The sequence below is a fragment of the Equus quagga genome, chromosome 7, assembly GCF_021613505.1.
Source record: "Equus quagga isolate Etosha38 chromosome 7, UCLA_HA_Equagga_1.0, whole genome shotgun sequence".
NCBI classification, from domain to species: domain Eukaryota; kingdom Metazoa; phylum Chordata; class Mammalia; order Perissodactyla; family Equidae; genus Equus; species Equus quagga.
Window position 1 is genome coordinate 84,642,600 of NC_060273.1, and position 21,716 is coordinate 84,664,315.

General features: G+C 52.9%; 2 protein-coding genes across 6 annotated transcripts; one reads left to right on the top strand and one right to left on the bottom strand.

The window, feature by feature from the left end:
- The first annotated feature begins 1,645 nt into the window (after window positions 1-1,645).
- On the top strand, window positions 1,646-9,627 carry SHROOM1 (shroom family member 1). 5 transcript variants are annotated; one of them, XM_046665387.1, is made up of 8 exons: window positions 1,646-1,850; window positions 5,886-6,902; window positions 6,995-7,050; window positions 7,262-7,471; window positions 7,659-8,231; window positions 8,335-8,461; window positions 8,568-8,840; window positions 8,970-9,627. In XM_046665387.1, the coding sequence occupies exons 2-8, from the start codon at window positions 5,928-5,930 to the stop codon at window positions 9,300-9,302; spliced, it is 2,547 nt and encodes an 848-aa protein (XP_046521343.1). In that variant the 5' UTR covers window positions 1,646-1,850; window positions 5,886-5,927; the 3' UTR covers window positions 9,303-9,627. The 5 variants fall into 5 exon arrangements, with proteins under 5 accessions (XP_046521343.1, XP_046521339.1, XP_046521342.1 ...); XM_046665383.1 differs by having other exon boundaries at window positions 1,647-1,850; window positions 8,320-8,461; XM_046665386.1 differs by lacking the exon at window positions 1,646-1,850 and adding an exon at window positions 2,712-2,841 and having other exon boundaries at window positions 8,320-8,461.
- Window positions 9,628-15,210: 5,583 nt separating this feature from the next.
- Window positions 15,211-18,580, bottom strand: SOWAHA (sosondowah ankyrin repeat domain family member A). The gene has a single exon (XM_046667632.1). It carries the CDS (start codon window positions 18,072-18,074, stop codon window positions 16,392-16,394), a length of 1,683 nt encoding a protein of 560 aa, XP_046523588.1. The 5' UTR covers window positions 18,075-18,580; the 3' UTR covers window positions 15,211-16,391.
- Between the last annotated feature and the right edge of the window lie 3,136 nt (window positions 18,581-21,716).

A 21,716-nucleotide genomic window follows, 5' to 3' on the forward strand; every position in this document is an offset into this window, starting at 1 on the left:
TGTTTTTGTGACTTAGACAATGTTCACAGTTTGTCTCTCTTCAGATATTACAGGATGATCTTGTTTTTGTCTTGATCCATCATGGTTACTGATGGCTTTGTCTGATCTTGATGTCCTGTGAAATTGTTTACGTGCAAGAGGGGAATACCAAGGCCTTGGCTATGAGTGTCAGGTCAGCTCCTAGCAACACTAAGTTCTAGCTGATGATACCAAGCCAACTTCTAGATGCCAGGGGCCACTTTTCTCCTTCTCAGAAAAGAGGAGGCCAGGAGAGAAGTGGGTGGACAGAATTTCAGTTTTCTGGGAGTTAGGCAGAGCATTTTTGTAGTGCAGGCAAGAGAAGTCAGGGGCAGGAAGGTGGAATGGGTTAACAAAAATTGCTGTCGACACTGTGTCCACTTTATGGTTTTCAAGAAATATGTTTTTTTAACAAAACATTTTAAATATAAATTAAAAACCTTGACAATTTTGAATTGCCTTTTTGGTTGCTGTTTTGTGTTCCCTCTATTGTGATACTGCTCTGAGACCAACCATGTGGATCAGGGTCTTAAAAGGGCAGGGTTTCAAAGCCAAGAGCTTCTGAGCCGTTGTCTGACAGCTGAATCAGGATGGTGTTTGCAGAGGGAGCAGAGCCAGAAGAGCACCAATCAGGAGGCAAGCTCAGGGGCTGAGGCCTCCAGCCACTAGAAAACCCAAGCAGGCTTCCATTGTCCCTAGAAAGCAGCAGCCTTGATCACTGGTCTGAGTTCTGGTCCTGGTTATTACCACCAAGATACCTTCTCAGCCAAGGAAGGATGCCAAAATCGTGGACAAGGCCCTGGCCTAGGCATGCTGATTCTGTGGGAGAGTGAGGGCAGCCCACACCAACAGCAGAGAGACCTGAGAGCTGAAGGTGCTCAGCAAGGGCCCCCCTAACCCCTTCTAGGGATGGAGCATTTCTTGGCAGAGCCAGTATTCATAGGATAAAGGTTTGGAAAGTGGAGGCAGGGGAGGCCGAGGACTAGCAGTCAGGAGAGCACAGTAGCAGATGAGTGCACAGCATTCTTTGAAGCATGGAGATCCCCAAAGGCCAGGGCCTTGAGAGCCAGACTCCAGCCTGTGAACACTATCCAGGACATAGGGGATATTCACACGTCCAGCACCCGAAGGACCAGCTGAGGGCAGGTGGAATCAATATCCAAGTCAGCAGCCCCGGTTCTGGCCCAGGTGGCTCCCAGGAGGTCCTAGACGATGCGGGGTAGTGGGAGAAATGAAAACAGATGGCAAAAACGGGAGAAAGTGCCCAAGATGGGAGTCCAAGAGCTGGACGAGTTTTAGAAATGGAGGGTCTGGAGAGTTGGTCAAGTGGTCCGTTCCCATTCGAACCGTTCTCAGAGGGACAGGGACAGAGGCACGAGCCCCTGGAGGGTCTGGTTTTTTGGCCCAGCTTAGAAGGAAAGGAGATGGCCCTCTGGAGCCTCCCCACCGACGGGGTTGTCGGGGCCCCCGGGACCCGGCCGGCGCATCACGGGTGCTGAGGACGCGCCCGGCACGGTCACGCTGGGAGCGGGCTCGCGAGCGCGGAGGTCTGCCTTCCTCCCCTTACGGTCCCGCTTCTCCGGCCCAAAGCAAGAGGCCTGTGCGCGGCGAGGAAACAAGTGTACACCCTCTGGGCTCGGGGCTAGGCCGGCGAGCGGACACTGCGAAGGGGCGGGCAGCGCCGGCTCCGCGCTCCCGCCCCCAGTGGCCGGACGTGGCGCCTCCCATGCTGCGACCGGAGCCTGGAGGTGGGGTCGGGAGCCGGAGCCCAGGGCTCTGATGTCACCGCGGGGCCGCGGGCGCCCAGGAGCGCGTCTCGGGCTGGAGCTCAGGTACACGGCGAGGTCGGGGGCCGGGCGGCGGGGTGCGGACGGCTGGGTTGCTATTCCCGGGGGGAGGCCAGGCGAGCCCCGCGGCGAGGGGGGCGTGGGCTGGGGGTGGCTGCCGGGCCGCGAGGCAGCCATGCGTCGTTCGGGCTCGAGACGTCCCGCTCCGCGCCGAGTCCGGTCTGCGCGAGTTGAGTCGGGCCCCAGTGCGCCTGTGCTCTTGGCAGAGGGGTGGGCAGGACGCCGAGCCGTGGGTGGCCGGAGCTGCGGGGGCGTCTGTGGAGCCGAAGCACGCAGGGGGGGGGCTCGCTCTGAGACCCCCCCCGCTCCCGCCCAGCGGCCGCCGACCTGCCAGCGAGTCCGGGTCCCTCCCCCCCAAGACCGCGCCGTCTCCCTGCAAGCGTCCTGAGCCCTCCTTCCTGGACGGTGAACCCGACAGGAAAGGCCGAGAAATGCGCCGGCCAGCGGCCATTCGCTCTCCCGACCTCCCCGGAGCCCCGTTCTCCGGCCGCACCGCGTGACTCTGCCGCCCCCTGCGGGCGCCGGGCCTGTGCCTCTCTCCTCCCTCGCGTGCCTCCTCTCAGAGCTTGAAGCCCCAGGTACGCGGTTCGACCACGACCGCGGCCTCCTCCCGCAGGTGCCGCCAGCATCTCGCATTGGCTGCGCACGGGGCAGGGCTAGAGTCCCTGGAGACTCTCCATCTGGGCGGCAATGAGCGGAGAGCGGATGCGGCGCCGATAGACCGGGAGAATGGGGGACCGCTGGGGCCCAGGAGAACCGCGGAACTTCCCCAAATGCCTGCCCAGCCAGACCTAGTTTGGGGTGCTGGGATTCAAGCAAGACACAGCCCATTACCCAGAAGCTCAGTCTAGCAGGAAGACTGCCACCTAGGCAGTGCCCCTACAGTGAGCCTAGTATTGAGGGAAGACCATGTGGTGGGGTTGGCCTGGACAACCTCTCCACAGAGCGCTCAGATCTGAGATGGCCTTTGAAAGAGGTACGATTTAATTCCTGATCGTTGCTGATTATTTGAGGTTGTGTATTCTCCCGCGCCTCTCTGGTCGCCTTACTTGGATCTGCTCCTGATTCCTTGGTGTGATTTTACCCACTGGAAACTGTCTTCATCTATTTCCCCAACAAACTCTAACTAAAAACCTGCCTGCTCGCCTGGTCCATCCTCTCTGCTGAGGTTCAGACCCACATCCCAACTTCTTGCCAGACTTGCCACAAACACTGCAAGGCCCACAGACCCCAGATGGAATGAGCACTGGACCCCTTGGCCGGTCCCCATTCAGGTTCCTCCTCCCTGAGAATGGCACTTCCACCTCCCAGGCCCCCAGCTCTGAACCCTGAAGTCATCTTTGTCTCCTTTTCCTCTCTTACTCTTTCATTCATGTGATAAGTATATCTTGAGTGCCCCCACCCACCCAGTTCCTGGCAGAACCCCAATATGGTGGTTTTCTAGCAGGGATTCCGTTCCCCCTGCTCTGGCAAAGCTTGGAAAAATGCCTACAGAGTTCTTTGAGCTCCAGCCTCTAGACTTCTGTTCAATGCAGGCCGTTGTTCTGCAGTCCAGCCCACAGCTGACACTAACACGGATGCTAGAGCTCCTGGGATGTGCCACCCCCAGCCACAGGGCTGGCTGGACTGCAAGAGGCTCCCTGTAGCCAGACATGTGTGAAAACTCCTTGCTCTTTGTGCTGAGGCCCCCAAAACACACTAAAGGAGCTAGGCTCTCCTGGTACAGCAGGCTCCACAGAGGGCACAGTGTGAGCATCCTGCATGGGTATCAACCTGCTGGGGCCACCACTGCAAAAGCATCCTTGAGACAAGTTAGGGTCAATAAGAAAGTAGATATGTACACACATTTTTATTATCTATTCAAGTTGTTTTTATTTAGTGAACTCAGAATCCTTTGTCAAGACAGTAACTCACAAAGAAGATAGAATTTTCAAGGCCTGTTTTGAGGAGACTCCTCTTTGTTTGAGCAATCACCCCTGCATGGAGATGCAGCAAGCCAACATGGGCAGGCATGGGTGGCATAAGCCAGGGTAAACAGTGCTCCCAAGCTGAGCTCAGAAGGATAGGAAGGGAGGGGTCTAGTGTCTGGACAGCGAGGGTGGGTTTCCTAGAGGAGGTGACTGTCTTCCCAGGGGCTGCTACTCAGAATTGCTTCTTGTCTCCCTGAAGTCCAGAGAGTGGAGACACTTTGCCACAGAGGTCCTCAAGCCTGAGTGTGAGGACCAACCTGCAGGGCTGGCCTTAATGGGCGTAGAGATGCCTCCAGGTGGGTGATGTCAAGATGTTCTAGTCTCAGGTCAGCTGAGAGCCCCTCCTGGGAAAGTTGCAGGTATTGCTTCTCCCTTTTAGCAAACACCATGTCCTCCCACCACTAACCTCTCTCCTTGCCCTGACCAGCAATCTATAGCATCTGGGTCCTCAGGGAGGGGGTGGAGGGTGACCCTGAGTTCTAAATAGTCTCTGGAAGCTCAGATGAGTCTGCGTTTCCAGTTCCCACTGCCAGCTGCAGGCCACCTCTGCACTCCCCACCAAGCAGCTCTTGGAAAGCAAGCCAACCCTGCCCCCCAACAAAGTCCCCATAGCCCATAGGGAGCCCCAGGTTCCCAAGACTCAAATCTACTCTTACACCTGACTCAGGTACACCCATTCAGCTCCTCCCCTCGCTCCCCTCCTGGCACTGGGGAGGTATTGATTTCTGGCCAGTCGTGTTCCAAGCTGTGCTTGCCTCTCTTTTAGTTCCTAATAATGCATGAGTAACCTGGTCAGGGTCCATGGTGGCAACTGCCTGAGCCATTCTGTCCCCTTCCCCAGAAAAGACTAATAAGGAGAGAAGAGTGGGCAGAAGCAAAAGAGCCCTCTTCCTCCTCCGCCAAAGCCACCCCCATCTTACTCCCTGCAAGCCTGCTCCTTCCCCTGCCGTTCAACAGATATTTCTTTCACATCCACTACATGCTGGCCACTGAGGGTACAACGATGAATACGTGCAGGGCCTGTCCTCAGGAAGCTCAGGGGTGGGGATGGGAAGAGGGAATCACCAGCAAACCAACAATTACAATGCAGGGTGATGAGTGCTGTGATGGGGGAAGCTCAGGACACTGTAGGGATCCCCAAAGGTCAGCTGAGCCCTACAGGAGGAGTCAGAGTAGCAGGACAAAGAGCGGCGGTGAGCCTGTCATTCCTGGACAAAAGGCAGAATCTCCGAAGCAGGGACCATATTGTTCTGGAATCTGCCAGGACTTTGACTGTTTCCCACAGTGGAGTCTGGGCTTTTTTGGAGGCTTCAGGCCGCTGCGGGGTGGGGGTAAATGGGCTTTCAGCAGGGTTTGCTTCTAGGAAATCGATTCTGGCTGCAGTGAGCTTGGAGGCAGGCCCAGATTTCAGGCAGGGTGCTGCCTCTTACCAGGTATGTGCTCCTGGGCACATCATTTCCCGTCAGAACGTCAGTGTCTTCATCTGTAAATTGCAGATGGCAGTGGCTGAGGACCAAGTATTTATATAAAGCACTTGGAACATAACTGGCACAGAGGGAGGAAGGCTGTGAAGCTGCCCCTGCCACCTAACCTGGGTCTTCCCCTGTCTTTTCTTGGCTCCCCTGTGATCTCAGAACGTTCTCCACCATTGTTTATAAGGGAAAGATCACACAGAGAAGCGAACAAAGCAGCCAGGAAGCAGCCTGGGTGGGACAGGGTTGGGAGGGAAGGAGCACGGGTACATTCTCAGCGCTCCAGGAGGTGGCAGAGTAGAAGCTGGGGCTGCCGGCCAGGAGAGCCTCAGCGGGGAATAGGCTACCTGCCAATTCTGTCCCCTGAGCTAAGCCCTCAAACTCCAGAGTTGCTCCCCCGGGGGGCTGGTCTTACTGCCCATGCCATTACTGGCTCGGGATGAAATGCCAGCACTAAGGATCCTGTGACCAGGGAGGGGATGTGTAAGCACCTGGCTGTCCGTGTTAGAGGGGCTCCCAGGCTGTCCTAACCCTTTCCCCCGAGCTCCTCACCCACCACGTCCTCAATGTTCTTCCAGGCCCCACGGAGCTAGCCAGCCCCAGCACTCCTCCGCGCGGCCATGGAGGCCCTGGGGCCTGGGGGCGACCGCGCCTCCCCGGCCTCGTCCACTCGCAGCCTGGACCTGCGGCGGCTGTCCGCGCGCGCCGACTCGGCCTACAGCTCTTTCTCCGCGGCCTCGGGCGGTCCGGAGCCACACACGCCGTCGCCTGGGACTGACCTTCCCTACCTAGACTGGGACTACGTGCGCGTGGTGTGGGGCGGCCCCGCCCCCCCGCCGCCCTCAGCCGGCCCTCGCACGTCCTCGCAGTCCCGGCCTGCGGCCGCCGCACGCAGTGGGCCGCGTCCTCCGGAGGTCCAGGAGACCCCAGGGCCGCTCAGCCGGCAGGCCACCCCGCTGCTGTACGCGCTGGCGGCCGAGGCGGAGGCCGCGGCCCGAACCGCCGAGCCGCCCAGCCCACCGGCCTCGCGGGCCGCCTACCGCCAGCGGCTGCAGGGCGCGCAGCGGCGAGTGCTCCGGGAGACGTCCTTTCAGCGCAAGGAGCTCCGCATGAGCCTGCCCGCCCGCCTGCGGCCCGCGGCCCCCGCGCGGCCCCCCGCGGCGCACCTGCGCTCCGCCTCGCTCAGCCACCCGGCCAAGGAAGTGGAGCAGGCGCCCTCCGCAGCTCCCGCGCCAGGAACCGCCGGTCGGGGGCGCCTCGCCAACCAGCAGCGGACGTGGTGCTTCTCCGAGCCAGGGAAGCTGGATCGCGTGGGTCGGGGCGGTGGGTTGGCTGGGGAATGCTCCGGCGAGACCTGCTCCAGCTCTGGGCTCTCCAGGCCTGAGCCCCAGGTATTGCAGTGTCAGGCCCTGGCAGAGTTCGAAGGTCACCAGATCAAATGGCTGCCTGAGACCCAGCCCAGAGGCATAGAGGACCCAGAACCCCCGTCCCTGAAGTTGGGCAATGCCTCCAGGCCTGCCAGTCTGAGTCGGAGCACTTCAGGTGAAGCCTTGGCTCCCCGAGGAGGTCCAGGAGAGGTCATGCCCATTGTCCAGGTATGGAAGATAGGGCCTGCAGGCTTGGGGTGGGGGGCATCTGGGAGACTGAAAACTTGTGCCATATTTCATCCATCTGTTTGCCTTTCCAGGCAGTTCCCCAAGGAGCAGAAACCCCCAGACCATTGTTTCAGACCAAACTTTCCAGGTGAAAGACATGGACTACTCTGGGGACTGAGTTGGGGGGAAGCAGCTTTCATAGCTCCTGCCCAAGAAAGGAGTCTCCCACCTACCCCAAGTTTAAGCACTGTGACTCTGTCTTTTGCAAACCACATCCCCTACTGCCCACCCCCCAACCCCCCACTGCCCAAGAGGTTCCTTCCTGGTCACTGTGGTCAGTGTGGGGTCCCTGCCTTCAGGTTCCTGACTCAGAAAGAAGCTGCAGTGGTGTGTCCTGCAGAGGGCCCCCAGAGCTGTCCCGCTGACTGTGAGCAGAGGCTCCCAGAGACCTGCCTGGTATCCACCCAGCTCCCATCCCTGCCTGATGATGACGTTTTCCTGGAAGAAGCCCCGTTGGTCAGAATGAGATCACCTACAGACTCTCATGACCCCGCAGGGCTCCCAACCAGGTGAATTCCCTCTTGCTTCTAAGCAGAGTGAGATATCCCCTTCCCACATGAATCTACAAAATGCTGGAGGGGCATAGAACCCTCTGCCAGCTGGAGCCTGGGAGCCCAGGTGGTCGGGAAGGGGGCAAGGGCGACCACTTGTCTTTGGCCAGAGCTTTTTCTGATTCAGTGTCTCGTCTACTTCCAGTGTCCATGCCTCTGACCAGCAGTATGGAGCTGGCTTGGGCAAAAGGGCTGACCAGGCTACAATTCCCCGAGAGCACCCCCTCCATGAGTGCCCAGAGGCTGCAGGGGCAGATGACTGCTGGCAGGGGGTAAACGGTTCTGCGGATGTCTCCAGGCCCACATGCTGTTGCCACCCTGGGACTGCAAATGGTGACATCCCAACCTTTGACCCCACTGGACCGCTGACCACTGACCCCTCTGCAGCTGCAGAGAGTGACTCCCTCAAACCTCTCCCAGTTGATGCCCTGGGACCTCCAGGCAAGGATACCCCTGGGCCTCTAGACCACAATGCCCTGGCTTGGGGTACTGGCCAGCCTGGTTCCAGGCCAACATGGCCCAGTCCACGCCTTGAGGAGCTGGTTCAGGAGCTGGCGAGACTGGATCCCTCTCTGAGTGACACTCTCACCTCCTATCCCAGCCCAGAGCCACCCGTGGGCCTGCTGGATGGGCTGATTCCTTTAGCCGAGGTCTGGGCTGCAATGAGGCCAGCCTTTGGGGAGGCTGGAAAGGATACTGCTGGTACTTCTGAGCCAGGGTGAGTGAGGGGCACCAAGGACTCAGGGGATTCTAAGCCCCTGCAGTCTGGGGCCAAATAACCCAGGGAGCTCTGGCTTTGTCCTCAGGTCTTGTCTATTTAGCTCCACCCAGCTCCTGCCAACTTCTCAGGAGGAGACAAAACCTGAAAGCCTTACCACTCACCCTGTGCCTGACCAGCCATGTGGCCATGGTCTCCCTGAGCCAAATAACAGCATCCAAGCCAAGAAAGTGAGTGTAGAGAGGCTGGTGGAATTTGGGTGGGGCAAGTGCCAGAGTCTGGGCTGAGAAGTCAGGGGACTGGCCCAAGACTTAAGTACTCACACCTTCCCTGCAGGTGGAGCTGGCCGACCTCCTCCAAAAGATGCTGCGGGACCTGCAGGCTGAGCAGGAGCAGCTGCAGAGGGCCGCCCAGGCTTGGGTCAGGCGCGGGGCTGCCCTGGAGGCCGCGGTAGGCCAGGCCTGTGCACCCCGCGATCTAGAGCGGTTCAGCCGGTTCATGGCCGATCTGGAGCGCGTGCTTGGCCTCCTGCTGCTGCTGGGCAGTCGCCTGACCCGTGTGCGCCGCGCGCTGGCCCGGGTGGGTGCAGACAGCGACCCTGAGGAGCAGGTAACCGGGATTCTGGCTGGGGAGAGCTGGACGGTGAGGGGCCTGGCACCTCCGGCTGGAACGGGCTGGAACCGTCCGGGAGCGGAGGCACCCTCCCCCGGCTCATGGCCCCTCTCCCTGCGCTTCCAGGCCTCTCTGCTGCAGCGACTCGGGCTCCTGCAGCGACAGCAGGAGGATGCCAAGGAGCTGAAGGAGCACGTGGCGCGGCGCGAGCGGGCCCTGCGCGAGGTGCTGGTGCAGGCGCTGCCTGCCGAGGAGCTGCGCACCTACTGCTCCCTGCTGGCCGGGAAGGCCGCCGTCCTGGCGCAGCAGCGCAGCCTGGATGAGCGTGTCCGGCTCCTTCAGGACCAACTGGACGCCATCAGGAGCGACCTTGGCCATCATCCCCCACCTCCCAAGCCGGCCTGTCCCGCAGGGACCCGTCCTCCCAATAAACCGCCCTTCCCCCCTCCCCTCATCTAGTTACTGGGGTGGGGGGTGGGGAGCACCGACCCTGCCTCTCACCCACATAACTGGGGGTGATGCTAGTATTCCGTGCTTTTCCCTGGAGGTGAGGAAGACCCAGCCGGGCCCTCCCAGGATACTTCTTCCAAATGTTCTCATGTGGCCTTACCCAAGTCTTGTGGATTACTTGGTAATTTGTGGATTTAAAACACTGCAGTATTCCCCCTTTTTGTGATGAGAGAGGGGCTCATCAGGGTTGATTGGATGGAGAGGAGACAAGTCAGAGGACCACTTCAACTTAAGATGCCAAACAGCCTCTTTTTTTCCTCTCAATAAAAATTGATGTGAGAAGTGTGTGTGTCACCTGGAGCATAGCTTGGGGGAGGGATCTTGTTTGTAAACCACAGATACCAACCCTGCCTGACTAGAGCAGAAGAGGGATTTGGTGCAGGATGCTAGTCAGGTCTGGGAATCACTAGGAAGACTAGAGACACAGGTTTGAAAAGAGGAAGGCCCAGGGGGATGCTGGGCCCTCAGTTCCGCTGCCACGAGTAATCCCTACCTGTTCTGGTGACTGCATCACTACCACGAAAGCCTAGGCTCGACTGGCTGAGCCCACGTCTCCTTTGCTGATTTTTACTTGGGCGCCCAGCCTCAGTAGTGGAAGTGGGGGTACTGCCTCCCTTCAAGACTCAAGGGGTAGGGAATTTCCCCAAATGGAAGATGGGTTCAGATACTTTGCTGCCTAAAACCCTGATAAATGTCCAGTACAGTTGGACATTAGGGGATATTCATTTCAAGACCCAGAAAGAACTTTCTTCCTCTTCCAATTATGTTGTCAAAACTGAGTTTATCCAGCTCTCCTTTAGAGACCCCTACTGGGTCAGCCAGGCTTAAGGAGGGCAGTTGGGGGTGGGAGCTGAAGGTGAGGCATGGGGGACCTGGAGACCTACCATGTAGGGGCTGAGGACCCGGAGAGGCAGCTCTGCTTGTGTGCTAGAGACACTGATCTGGGGCTGGGCTGGGGTGGCGGGAAACATAGGTCACACACTCCCCTCTATTTGTGCATCAGCCCTGAGTACACAGAATCAATGCGAGCTTCTTAAATATACATATGGAAATCTGCTTTAATATTTGTAGCTGCAAATGCCAGAGACAGAACATTGTTCATGCAAACATTCAGTGTATTTTTGAAAGTTGGGCACATTAAAAGGCTTGTGTATGTGTATTTAAAGCCAGCTGACCCCAAAGTGAGAAATCTCTGCTTCTGGGCTTGTTTTCTGATGCATATTGTTACTAAGTGCAATTGGTTGAGAATTTTAAATGCTTGTATTCATACCAAAAGCATTAGTTTTAACAGTCGCGCTATTGAACACAGAACAATGCTCACATTGTGCCTTTTTATAAAAAACATATGGGGCCCCTGCTGAGGCAGTTGCGGGTTCTAACATTATGCTTTGCTTCTCTCCTTTGAACACTGTAGGCAGGGCCTTGGCTCCTAGATCCTCAGCCTAGCCTGGCAGCTCCCTTCGAGACACATTCTGCACGGAATCTACTGATTTCTGCCTTTTGGCCTCTACATTCCCCCTTGCATTCTCCCATTGTGATATTCTTAGAAACACACGTAGTATCCTCCATTAGGCCAGTGGAAATCGTGTACCTATTTCAGACAAAGCACTCCCAGCCCGGGATGGGCATGCGGAGCAGAGTCTGCCATTGTCCCGTTAAACTGCTCTTTGGTTCTATGCTGTTTTTCCATGGGGAAACATGAGGCTTCTGTGCTTGTACCTACCTACAGGGAGAGCCCCCCAAAAAGGCCACACCTCCTGCACCCGTCCTTCCACCTTGCGTCTGTCTCCTTCCTGCCCCAGTTTATCTCCCCTCCACACCGTTATTCCTTAAGAGGGGAAGAATGAGCTCACCATAGGTGTTCGGTATTGACACCACAGACCGAGACTTTTGTGGGGAACCAGAAGCCCGGTAAATTCCACCCTCCAGGACACTGCCAGCAGAGGGCACTGTTCTCCTTATGATGAAAGCTTCTGTCTCCACGTTACCACCCGCAGCCTCCCCAGCTGCCAGGCCCTGCGGGCTAGACACTGGGACTTTGCCTTGCCCTGCTGAACGGTGTCCCTGCTGGGCCTGAAGGCTAGGGCTGAGCCTTTTTGCTTCTGTCGGAAAAAAATTTTGGCCAGCCAGCCATGGGAAGGCTGGCTCGCTTTCCTTTGACACTAGGCCTTGGTTGTAAAGTTGTTGGTTAATGAGAAGTGAGGAGGAGGGAAGCCGGGGGTGTTGATCTCGAGTATCAGTATCAAAAAGAGCCTTACTTAGTTCCCCAGGAGGGAAAAGAGGGTTTCATGGTTCTCTGTTGGGGTTTCTGCCCCCAGCTCGTTAAGCCGCCTGCGCCCCCGCCTGCTCATTCCGCCCCCGGCCCCACAGCCTGCGGCGATGCTCCCTGGCGCCAGGGAGGGCAGGCTTCGGCTGAGCTTGTTGCTGGGCAACAGGCAGTCCCGCGGCCGCCTCCCCCGCGCGCCTCATCCCGCCCCCGCGGCTCCTCTTAATATGGATTTAATTAGTGTACTTTTTACCCTCACACTGTAAATTGGAAACGGAATAGGGAAGCGATGTTCCGCGGTGCCGCAAACCAGCGCGCAATCTGTTTTGAACAGCCTGCTCGGCACACCACGTACCTCCCGAGCGGATGGCATAAACCTCAGGGATCCTCCCAGGAACAAATCGCGGGGCTGTTCATGTAAATCAGGAATTTAAGAGGAAGTTTAGGTCTAACGTGGTTGAGGACCGCAGAGACAGGAGGTGACGGGATTGTGGAGGCGGGGGGGGGGGGGGGGGGGGGGGGGGGGGGTGGCGTGTAGGGCGGCAATTGCTATAAAGCAATCTTCTCAACGACCCTGTAGTGTTACTGTCACAGGCTGGTCACAGTTTAGACACTCACGATGGGAGTTTACCTGTTATCTTTGAAATTTAAATCAGCACCAACTTCCCATTAGGAGGGCTTTTTTTTTTTTTTTTTTTTCCTCTCTGCAGAAGCGGTCTGGACACCCCACCCCACCCTATCGCCCGTGTTTCTCTGTCTTCCTTCTTTCCTCTTGCCTGCAGTAACACCTGAGGTCACCTCTGCCTCACAGGTTCAAGTCCAGAGGTGTGGCAGTTCTGGAAGGGTGAAGCCAGGACAGAAGTTCAAGGCAAAAAGCTATCTGGAGAGGAATAGAGTCTATTTATGAAACCATTTTAAAAGGTCTAATAATTTCTTCCAGGAAAAGGCCAAAAAAGGGAGAGAATATGAGTACTGGGTGGGCCCAGCTTTATAACTGTGTGTTGAGGGATGATTTCGGTGTAGCTAGCTCAGTGAAAGCTGTTTAGGTCTGGAAGTGGGGGGTAGGGATGCTAGAGGAATGTACATTAAGACAGACATTGTTATATCTATTTTAACAAAAGTGACATCACATACAGAATATGGGATAACCTCCCTTTTGTGGGAATACATTTTTCCTAGCAGAGTCAATTGTTATTTATGTATACAAATACTAACATGGTAAAAGGATGGTGATTGTGTTAAAGCAAAGCTGCCGATCAGAGCTATTTGTTTTTGGAATGCAGCCAGATACCCTTGCGGGACCAATTTGACACCCCTGGTAATATTTCAGGATGTATTACAGTTCACAAAGAGCTCCACTTACTCATTGCCTATGCTCCTCCCTCCCCATAGCCTGTAGGATAGGTACTGCCAGTCTTATGTCCCACAGAGGAGAGAGATGGAGCTGGGAGAATTGGGTGACTTGCCTAAGGTCACTAAATGAGTAAAAGGCTAAGGTGAGACCACCTTGCTTTTCTGCAGCAGGACACTGTAATGGAAGACAGCACCGGGATGCCATCCCCACTCTCACAGCTACTAGCTATGAGGCCTGGACAAGTTACCTGCAATTTCTCTAGGCTTCAGTTTCCTCACTTTAAAATCAAGATACTAACAGTACATATCTTATAAGGTTGTGGTTAATACCTGGCACTCAGTAAACACAGGTCATACATGCATTACCCATAACCTGGTCTCCATTAGGTGAGTGAGACATACTCAAGAACAACCTCCAACCTACTCTAAGGAAAATGTAAAACTTTATTAAAAAGCTTGCTCTGGATATGACTCATACATATCTACATCAACAATTAACTTCTCCCCCATTAAAAGGAGTGCTTTTCTTTCCTGAGACAATTCTAACCAGCTAAATTGCCTTCACCTATAAACAACTATATTTTTTTGGTCAGTTGTTGGAAATACCCTTCCACAGGTGTACCTCCTGCTAGGCAACTTATGGTTCTTAAAAACTTTCATATGCATATCAAACTATAATTTCCAACTGACTTAGCTTATAGTTTTGGAAAGTGTTGGCCTGCAAGGAAAACAGGAGTGGTTTCCAACACCTGAGTTTTAGGCTTATTAATCCTAAATTCTTGCCAAATGTTTTACTTCACTTGGAAAGCTTAAGGTCCACCCTTCTGAAACACAAAGTTTCTTCTGGCAGTTCAAGTAATCCTCTTCTGATTTAAGTGTGCAATAAACATTAGTTATCATCGTTACTACTTTGCTGGTTTAGGTTTTGCCTTTCTCAAGGCAGCTCATACCTATGTTTGTGACCTTTGTTACCTTGTCTCAGTCAAGCCTCTCTTTTACCACGGAAAATCTCTAATATTTGATTCTGTCTTCTAGACCTTCAGCTACTCATACTGCTATAATTATTGCCTCCCACAATTTTTCTACAGAGGCAGAAGATTTAATTTGCATTTTAAAATAATTTATGCAGCTTAGCTAGAGTTCCAGGCAAGGAATGTGGGAAGGGTCAGATCAGGGCCTACGTATGTACAGTTTTTGGCTACCATATGTGTGTGGTTGACTCCTTTATTTTGCAGAGCAATCCAAACTCTTTCAATAATAGAATGCTTGAAAGAAGCAGAAGAAGGATGAGGAGAAAAAGAAGAAATTAAGTAGATAGAAAAGAAAAATACAGCAGCAAGAGCTGTAGAATGTTTAAGGGAAGTACATCATCGCACAAGCAGGAACAAAATGGGAGGCTGTTTATTTCATTGCTTAAATCAAAACATTCCATGAGGGACTGCCTTAAATAATTTCAGAGGCCTTAGTGATACATATATATGGGAGGGGAACCCCACTATCCTGTGCCACAAAAACTATTTGATGTAACTAATGACATGCAAACACAATTTGCAAAAGCAGAGCATTATCACAATATGAATAAAAAGGGGTTGAGTGAGCAAACAGATTCCACATCTTTAAAACAGAAGAGCCATTATAATAACTACACTATGTTGAACCTGGGAAATCTTGGCAGTATCTGCAAACCTGCTCCATTACAGATAGAAGCAAAGGTCCAGAGAAGTTAAGCCAGCCTTCTAAGGTCACTGAGCAAAGAGATTCTGCATTTGCTATTTTGGAAGAAGTTGTCTTCTTTCAAGTGGATTTAAAAAATGGTTATTGGGGCCGGCCCGATGGTGCAGCGGTTAAGTTTGCACATTCCGCTTCTGGGCGGCCCGGGGTTCGCCAGTTTGGATCCCGGGTGCGGACATGGCACTGCATGGCACGCCATGATGTGGTAGGCATCCCACATATAAAGTAGAGGAAGATGGGCATGGATGTTAGCTCAGGGCCAGCCTTCCTCAGAACAAAGAGGAGGATTGGCAGTAGTTAGCTCAGGGCTAATCTCCCTCAAAAAAAAAAAAAGTTATCACATACTTTTTGTTTGTACAGAACTTTCATATAATTACTTCTTTTTACATAAATTTATTTAACTTCATTTAGCGTGGCATTTCTTTTTTCCTCCTCTTTTCCCCAAAGCCCCCCAGCATATTGTTGTATATTCTAGTTGTAGGTCCTTTTAGTTCTGCTATGTGGGATGCCACCTCAGCATGGCTTGATGAGTGGTGCCATGTCCGCGCCCAGGCTCAAACCAGCAAAACCCTGGGCCGCAGAAGCCCAGCAGAAGAACTTAACCACTCTGCTACAGGGTGGCCCCCAATGTAGTTGCTTCTTAATTACACCCATTACTATTTACCAGTTATTTTTCTGGTGTAATGCTGTTACATTTTTTTTCTTTAAATATTCACTTACTGCACTGAAAGGCTCAGATTGAAAACCACAGGTTCAGAAACAGGGCACAGTGGTGCAATTCACAAATAAATCACACTTTAAAAAAATTAAATATTCATGCCAAATCAAAATAACCACTCAACAGTGCCGAAGACACATATTTATATTTCACCATAAAGACAACCCAAAATTAAAAGTATTTGCCAAAATGTCTCTTTTCTCCCGTTAAATGACCTTTACTCCCAAGTTGCACTTGTTTCCTAATATTTAGCATTCACAGTACAACTGAATTAATTACATTCACAATGGTCACAATGGTTATTCTATGTTCAAGACTCTAGAATCTTGACTGCCTAAAATGAGGTAGATAAATGTTTAAGGGTTTAGTTACTTGGGACTAATTTCCTTTAGATCTTGATCATTTATTTTTTTAATAGAATTTCAAAATATTTAGCAAAAGATTGAAAATGTCTGAGCATTTTGCCTAAAAATGGAAAAATATAATTTCAAAAGGCTATGAAAGTTTTTACCTCATTTCAATTTAAAAACGTGATAAAAGCATCAAATTACAAAATCACTACATATCTTAAAGCTGACAAACAACCCGACATCACGCATTTAAAGAGACCCTTGCTCTAATTCTGGCTTGGGAGCGTATAGATGCAGAAGCATTGGATTAACTCATTCAAGGGGCCAGACCAGCTGCTGCCCCTTAATGTGGGATCCTAAATTTCAAGTCTCCTCCAAAGTTCAAGCCTGACTTTTGGCGTTCTTCGTATGAGGCTCTCACTGGCATCCCGAACCCCATCTCTGGAAATATGTCAAGCTTCAGACAGAAGCTAGAGGCGTAGGCCCACCTGGGTAAAAGAGGCGGCAGTGGACAAAGCTGGAAACAGGATGCAGCCGCAGGTGTCGGGCCGCCATCTTGGGCAGGCTTAGACTGAGGGGCAGGCCTGATAAGATCAACAAGGCCGTAGCCTCAGGGACCATCAGGTTGTTGGGGGCAGGCTGGGCGCCAGACCAGCGAAGGGCCCCGGAGTGGGTCGACGAGAGATTTCCGAAAAGGCCGGCAGGCCACCACGGGTCTTTGTCTTTTTACGAGGAGCCAAGGGCGAGGCACCCAAGAACTTGCTGACAGAGCTCGACTTCCTCAAGCCGCGAGCCAGGTCCTGGAGCATCAGGTCGTCGGCCAGGACGCCCAGAAACGCGCTGGTGGTGGAACTCAGGATGGTGGCGGCCACCTGCACCGGGCGTCGGGCCGCAAGACTGCCACCGCCAGTGCCATCAGGGTCGGTAGAGCCTCGCAGGCCGGGGTCGCCGAGTAGCCGGCGCAGCGCATACGAGGCGCCGGGCCGCAGGTACTGGTAGGCGCGCCGCCCGCTGTGGTCACGCACGTGCACCTGCGCCCCGAGGCGCACCACCAGCAGCACGGCGGCATCCTCGTGGCCGTGCAGCGCCGCCAGGTGCAGGGGCGTGTAGCCGCCATGCGAGCGCGCGTTCACGTCGACTGGCGCGCCCCCACGCCGCGCGACCTCCACCAGCTGCAGCGCCATCTCGCGGTCGCCGCTCTTGGCGGCCCAATGCAGGGCCGTGAAGCCAGACATGAAGTCCCGTTTGGCCGCCAGGCCGCTGTCCCGCAGCAGCAGCCCGTGCAGCTGAGGGGTCCAGCGGCCACCTGCCGCCCGCACTAGCCACTCGTGCTCGGCGGGCTCCAGGGGCACGGCGGACGGCGGCGGCGCGGCGGGCACCTCCTCGGTGTCGGGGCTCAACAGGCGCGGGCCGGCGCGCGACAGGCGCCTCAGGTGCGGGGAGCGGCCAGGGCCCAGGCTGAGGCCCAGGCCGGACTCCTCTACGGAGAGCCGCCGTAGCAGCAGCGGGGAGCTTCGCGGGCTCGGCTCCTCCGACAACTGCCTGCGCAGGCCCTGCTCCTCCGCCCGGATCCGGAGCGCGGCGGGGCCCGGGACGCAGCGCACCGGCAGCATGCAGGGCTTCGGCGGCGGCTCTTTCGTCGCCCCAGGCTCAGGTTCCGGATCTGGCGGCTCGGCGTGGGGTAAGGCCTCCTCCGATGGTGCCCTAGACGGTGGGGCCACGTCTGCAGAGACTCCATCGGAGGGCTGGGTTAGCTCAAAGGCTGGAATCTCGCGGTCGGAGGGCCCCCCTGACTGCTGGACCAAGCCTAACAGCAGCTCCCCGGTTGGCTGAGTGGGCTCAGAGGCCGGAGGCCCGGGGGTGTCCTGGGGCTCTGATGGCGGGGCCGGGTCCTCAGGTGGTTCCACCGACTGATGCGCCGAGGCCAAGGATGGAGCCCCCGAGGCAGCGGTTTCGCCCTCTGAGACGCAAGTGATCTTCGACGGAGGGGCTGGTGCCCCAGGGGTGCTGGGCGGCACGCAGGGCGGCAGGGGCTCTGCTCCCTCCCGGGCCCGCGGCTTCTTCCTCAGCACCACGAACTTGACGCCGTCGAACTCCTTCACCACGGCCACGTCGTTCACGAACTGCTTGAAGCGGTCCCTGCGGGCAGCGCGGCCGCGCGGGTCGCCCGCATCCAGCAGCGGCTTGAAGCGGCTCAACAGCTCCGAGTTGCGCACCTTCCCGCCCTGCTCCTGCAGAAAGCCCAGCACCGCCGCCTGGCTCACCCCGGCGGCCGCAGCGGCAGCGGCCGCGGCCAGCGCCATGGTCAGTGCCCTCCGCAGGGGAGCGGGAGCCGCCCCCTCCCGCCGGTTCCCGGCTGCTGGGGCCGGTGGACGTCGCAGCAGCCGCTGGGACGCGCCGGAGGGGGGTTCCGGGAGTCACGTCCGCCTCGGTCCGCCTCACCTGATCGTTTTCACCGAGGCCAGATAGGCGTGTCCCCGGAGCTGGACCTCGGTCACGCCCACGCTACGGGGCCGAGGTGTCTCCAGGAGGAAGGCGCCGGGGGCCGCGGCGTACACCCACCGCCGCCACCCCGCCGGGCCCCCAGTCTTCGGGGTAGGTTTCTGCTCGTATGTTCTGTCCAATGGGCGCCGGGCTCCATCCTCCGCGCGCGGTGCTCGCCTTACAGGTGACTGCTGCCACCACCGCCGCGGAGGGAGCGAGGGAGTGGAAACTCTCCACCCCCCTCTAATCCGGGAATTAAAGGCGCAGTGCCACGCTTCAGCGCGGCTCCGGGTTGCTAGGTGGGCGTGTTCCCCGGGGATGCCGCGGTCGACCGGCGAGGCAAGGATTTTTATTCCTTTAAGAAATATTTAACCACCACAAAATACTGGGCAGTTATTTTAAAATAATAAATAAATAATAAAGCAATTTGTTTCAAGACCATCAATAGCTCTCCAATTGTCTATTGCGTTTCATGCACGAAAACAGCTTCATGCAATTTGCAGCAAAGACAGTTCGCTGTGCGTGGCAATGTATGTTACCCCAGGTTTAGAAGAGACGTTTTAAAAAATATCTCATGATAAAATAATACATTTTCACATCGAATTTTGGGACTAAAACCACAGGAAAAACAAAGGAAGAAAAATATCACTTGAAATCACTTAATATTGGGAAATATTTTCTTCTCCCCTCCCCATACACATGTGTATATATGTTTATGCTTTAAAATAAAGCAAAATTGGAATCATGCTGTTTTATAAACTTCTTTTAATCCACAAATATTTGTTCACCATCTAGTTTGTGCCAGGACCTTTTCAGGCTGTGGTACGTCAGTTAGCAAGACAAATAAAAACCCCTAATCTAGTGGAACTCACATGGGTAGGGGCAGAGGGAACAGGAGTAAAATGGTGAATCTGAAAACTGTATAATATGCTAGATAAGTACGATGGAAAAAATAGAGCAGAATAAAACAGAGGAGGGCAGGTTGCAATTTTGAACCCTGTGTTCAGGGTAGGACTGGTGAAGGTTGCAATTAAGCAAGGACTTGAAGAGATCAGGAAGTTAGGTAGCCAGGTGGAGGAAGAAGCTTTTTCTGGGAAGGGAACTGCCAGGGCAAAGGTGAGATCAATTTCTTCATTTACTGTTACAATACTTACTAATGTGTAACCAGAGGCACCATATTGTAGTAGTTAAAGAGAGCAAGACTCAAGTCAAAATTCCTAGCTCTTGAAGCCTGACTCTACCCTAGGCTACCTGCTTGACCTCTCTGTGCTTCAGTTTTCCTATCTGTAAGGGAGGGATGATAATAATAGGACTTATCTCATCAGGTTGTTGTGAGGATTAAGTGAGAAAATAAACACAAGACATTTAGAACAATGGTTGGCCCACAGAAAACATTCAAATTATTAGTAGTAGTATAGCCACTACTATTATTATTACTTATTGAAGAGGAAAAGAGAACATAAAACGTGAAGGGTCCCCCTTTCTCCAGCCCCATTCCGCAGAGGTAATTTCTGTCTTCAGTCTTGTTTCCAGAATGCATATGATTTAATCTTCTTTTTTCTCTTACTTTATATTGTGAACATTTTCCCCCATGACAATAACTATTTTTTAAAAAAATATATGATTTTTCATGATAGCATCAAATAAACATAGTTTTACACTTTTTTTCTTATAGTTGGTAGTCTATATTGTTTCTACTTTTTAATTCCTTGGAATGGTGCTGCTTATGTATAAAACTTTGTCCACACTTCTGATTAATTCCTTAGGACAGAATCCTACAAGCAGAACTTCTAGATCAAAGGGAATTAATTATTTTTAAGACTTGAAACTTATTGTAAGTTGTTTTCCAGAGAAGTTATAGCCCCATGAAAATACCTTGTCATTCCCTAATGGGCATTGAGTAATATCTTTTGTTAATTGGAGAGGCAAAAAAAAAAATTGTATCTCACTCTAATTTCCATTTATTTTATTACTAATGAAGTTAAACACTTTCCCTCATTTATTATCTATCTGGATTTGTTCTTTCGTGAATTGCCTTTTTCCCTTTTACTCATTTATTAATATTTTCTTGATATGTAGCTAATAACCCTTTATTATATATGTTATAAATATTTTCCCAGTTTATTTGCCTTTTAATTTTGTTTTCAGATGATACTTTCATTTCTAGACCACTAGTTTTTAATTGTAAATATTGTATCCTTTTAGCTTAAGAATGTTAAGTGCAAAGTAAGAAGGTATATCTCCTATTTAAAGGAGAACTTTTTGGATCAATTTACCCTACAGTATTAAGCAATCTACAGTGTAGATGGAGTGCCCTTGGAAGAAGTCTTTGTGTTTCTAATGTACAATGATAACTGTAATCAGCTATCATTTCTGTCTAAATATTACCCCTTCTTTAAACCCGGCTCAAATCCCATCCCTGTAAATTCTTCTGCAGCTGCCCCAGGTGTGTCATCCTCTTCACTTCTGTAATGTATTTCATTAACATCTATTGCCCATCTTTGGGTGCAAGGCAGTGAGCGAGGTATTCTGGGAAGGAGACACAACCCGCCTTTGAAGAGCTTGCCACTTAGTGGAGAAGAGAAAAACGCAATGAATTATGCTACATATCCAAATGAAATGAATGCTCCATGCACTTATCAGCGGGTAGATTCTGAGAGGGGCACCTGAGGAAGTCTTCAAGAGGCAGGCTGTGAGAACAGGATAGGCGAGTGCTTGGAAGTTGGACTCTGAAGACCTAATTCAGGGTAAACAGTGTCTAGTGTGTTTTCAGTTTAGGGTATGTGTCAGAGATAGGGGTCACAGATGGAGGACCTTAAATGCTAGTTAGGACTTTATCCTGTTTGCAGTAGAATGCTGTTGAAAGCTTTCTTTTTTCTTTTTAAAAAGTAGCTTTAATTATTTTCTGATTATAAAATTAATAATGATGTTTTCCCAATTCTCAATAGTTTTCAAAATATAAAAAGAACAAATCACATGAAAGAAATATAAAAAGAAACACTCAATATTTTTTGGTTTATTTTGTGAGGAAGTTTTCTATATACATCTATAGATATATACACAGCCATATATACCATTCTGTACAGATAGAATTAGACCATATGTTGTTTCATAACCCATGCTGCTTTACTGCCTGCTGTAACCAATGCTGGTGTGGTGAATGGACGGAGGAGGGGGCTCTGGACGAAGTGAGGCAGGGTCCCTGTGAGAGATGGTGAGGGTCATAGAGTGAGGGCAGTGGGAGCAGAAAGACAGGGATGGATGCCAAAGATGTTTCAGAAGCAGAGCTTGCATTATCTTGCCTGTTTTCATTTTTAAAGTCACATTCCCTTCACTGGGATTTTCATTTCAGTAGCTACTTTTTACATTTTATTTTCTCAGCTTTTTCAGGACAAATTGCTGGGTCCCTTGGAAAAATCATTTCCATGATCTCATAGGTGGTGGAGCATCAATCACCTTGG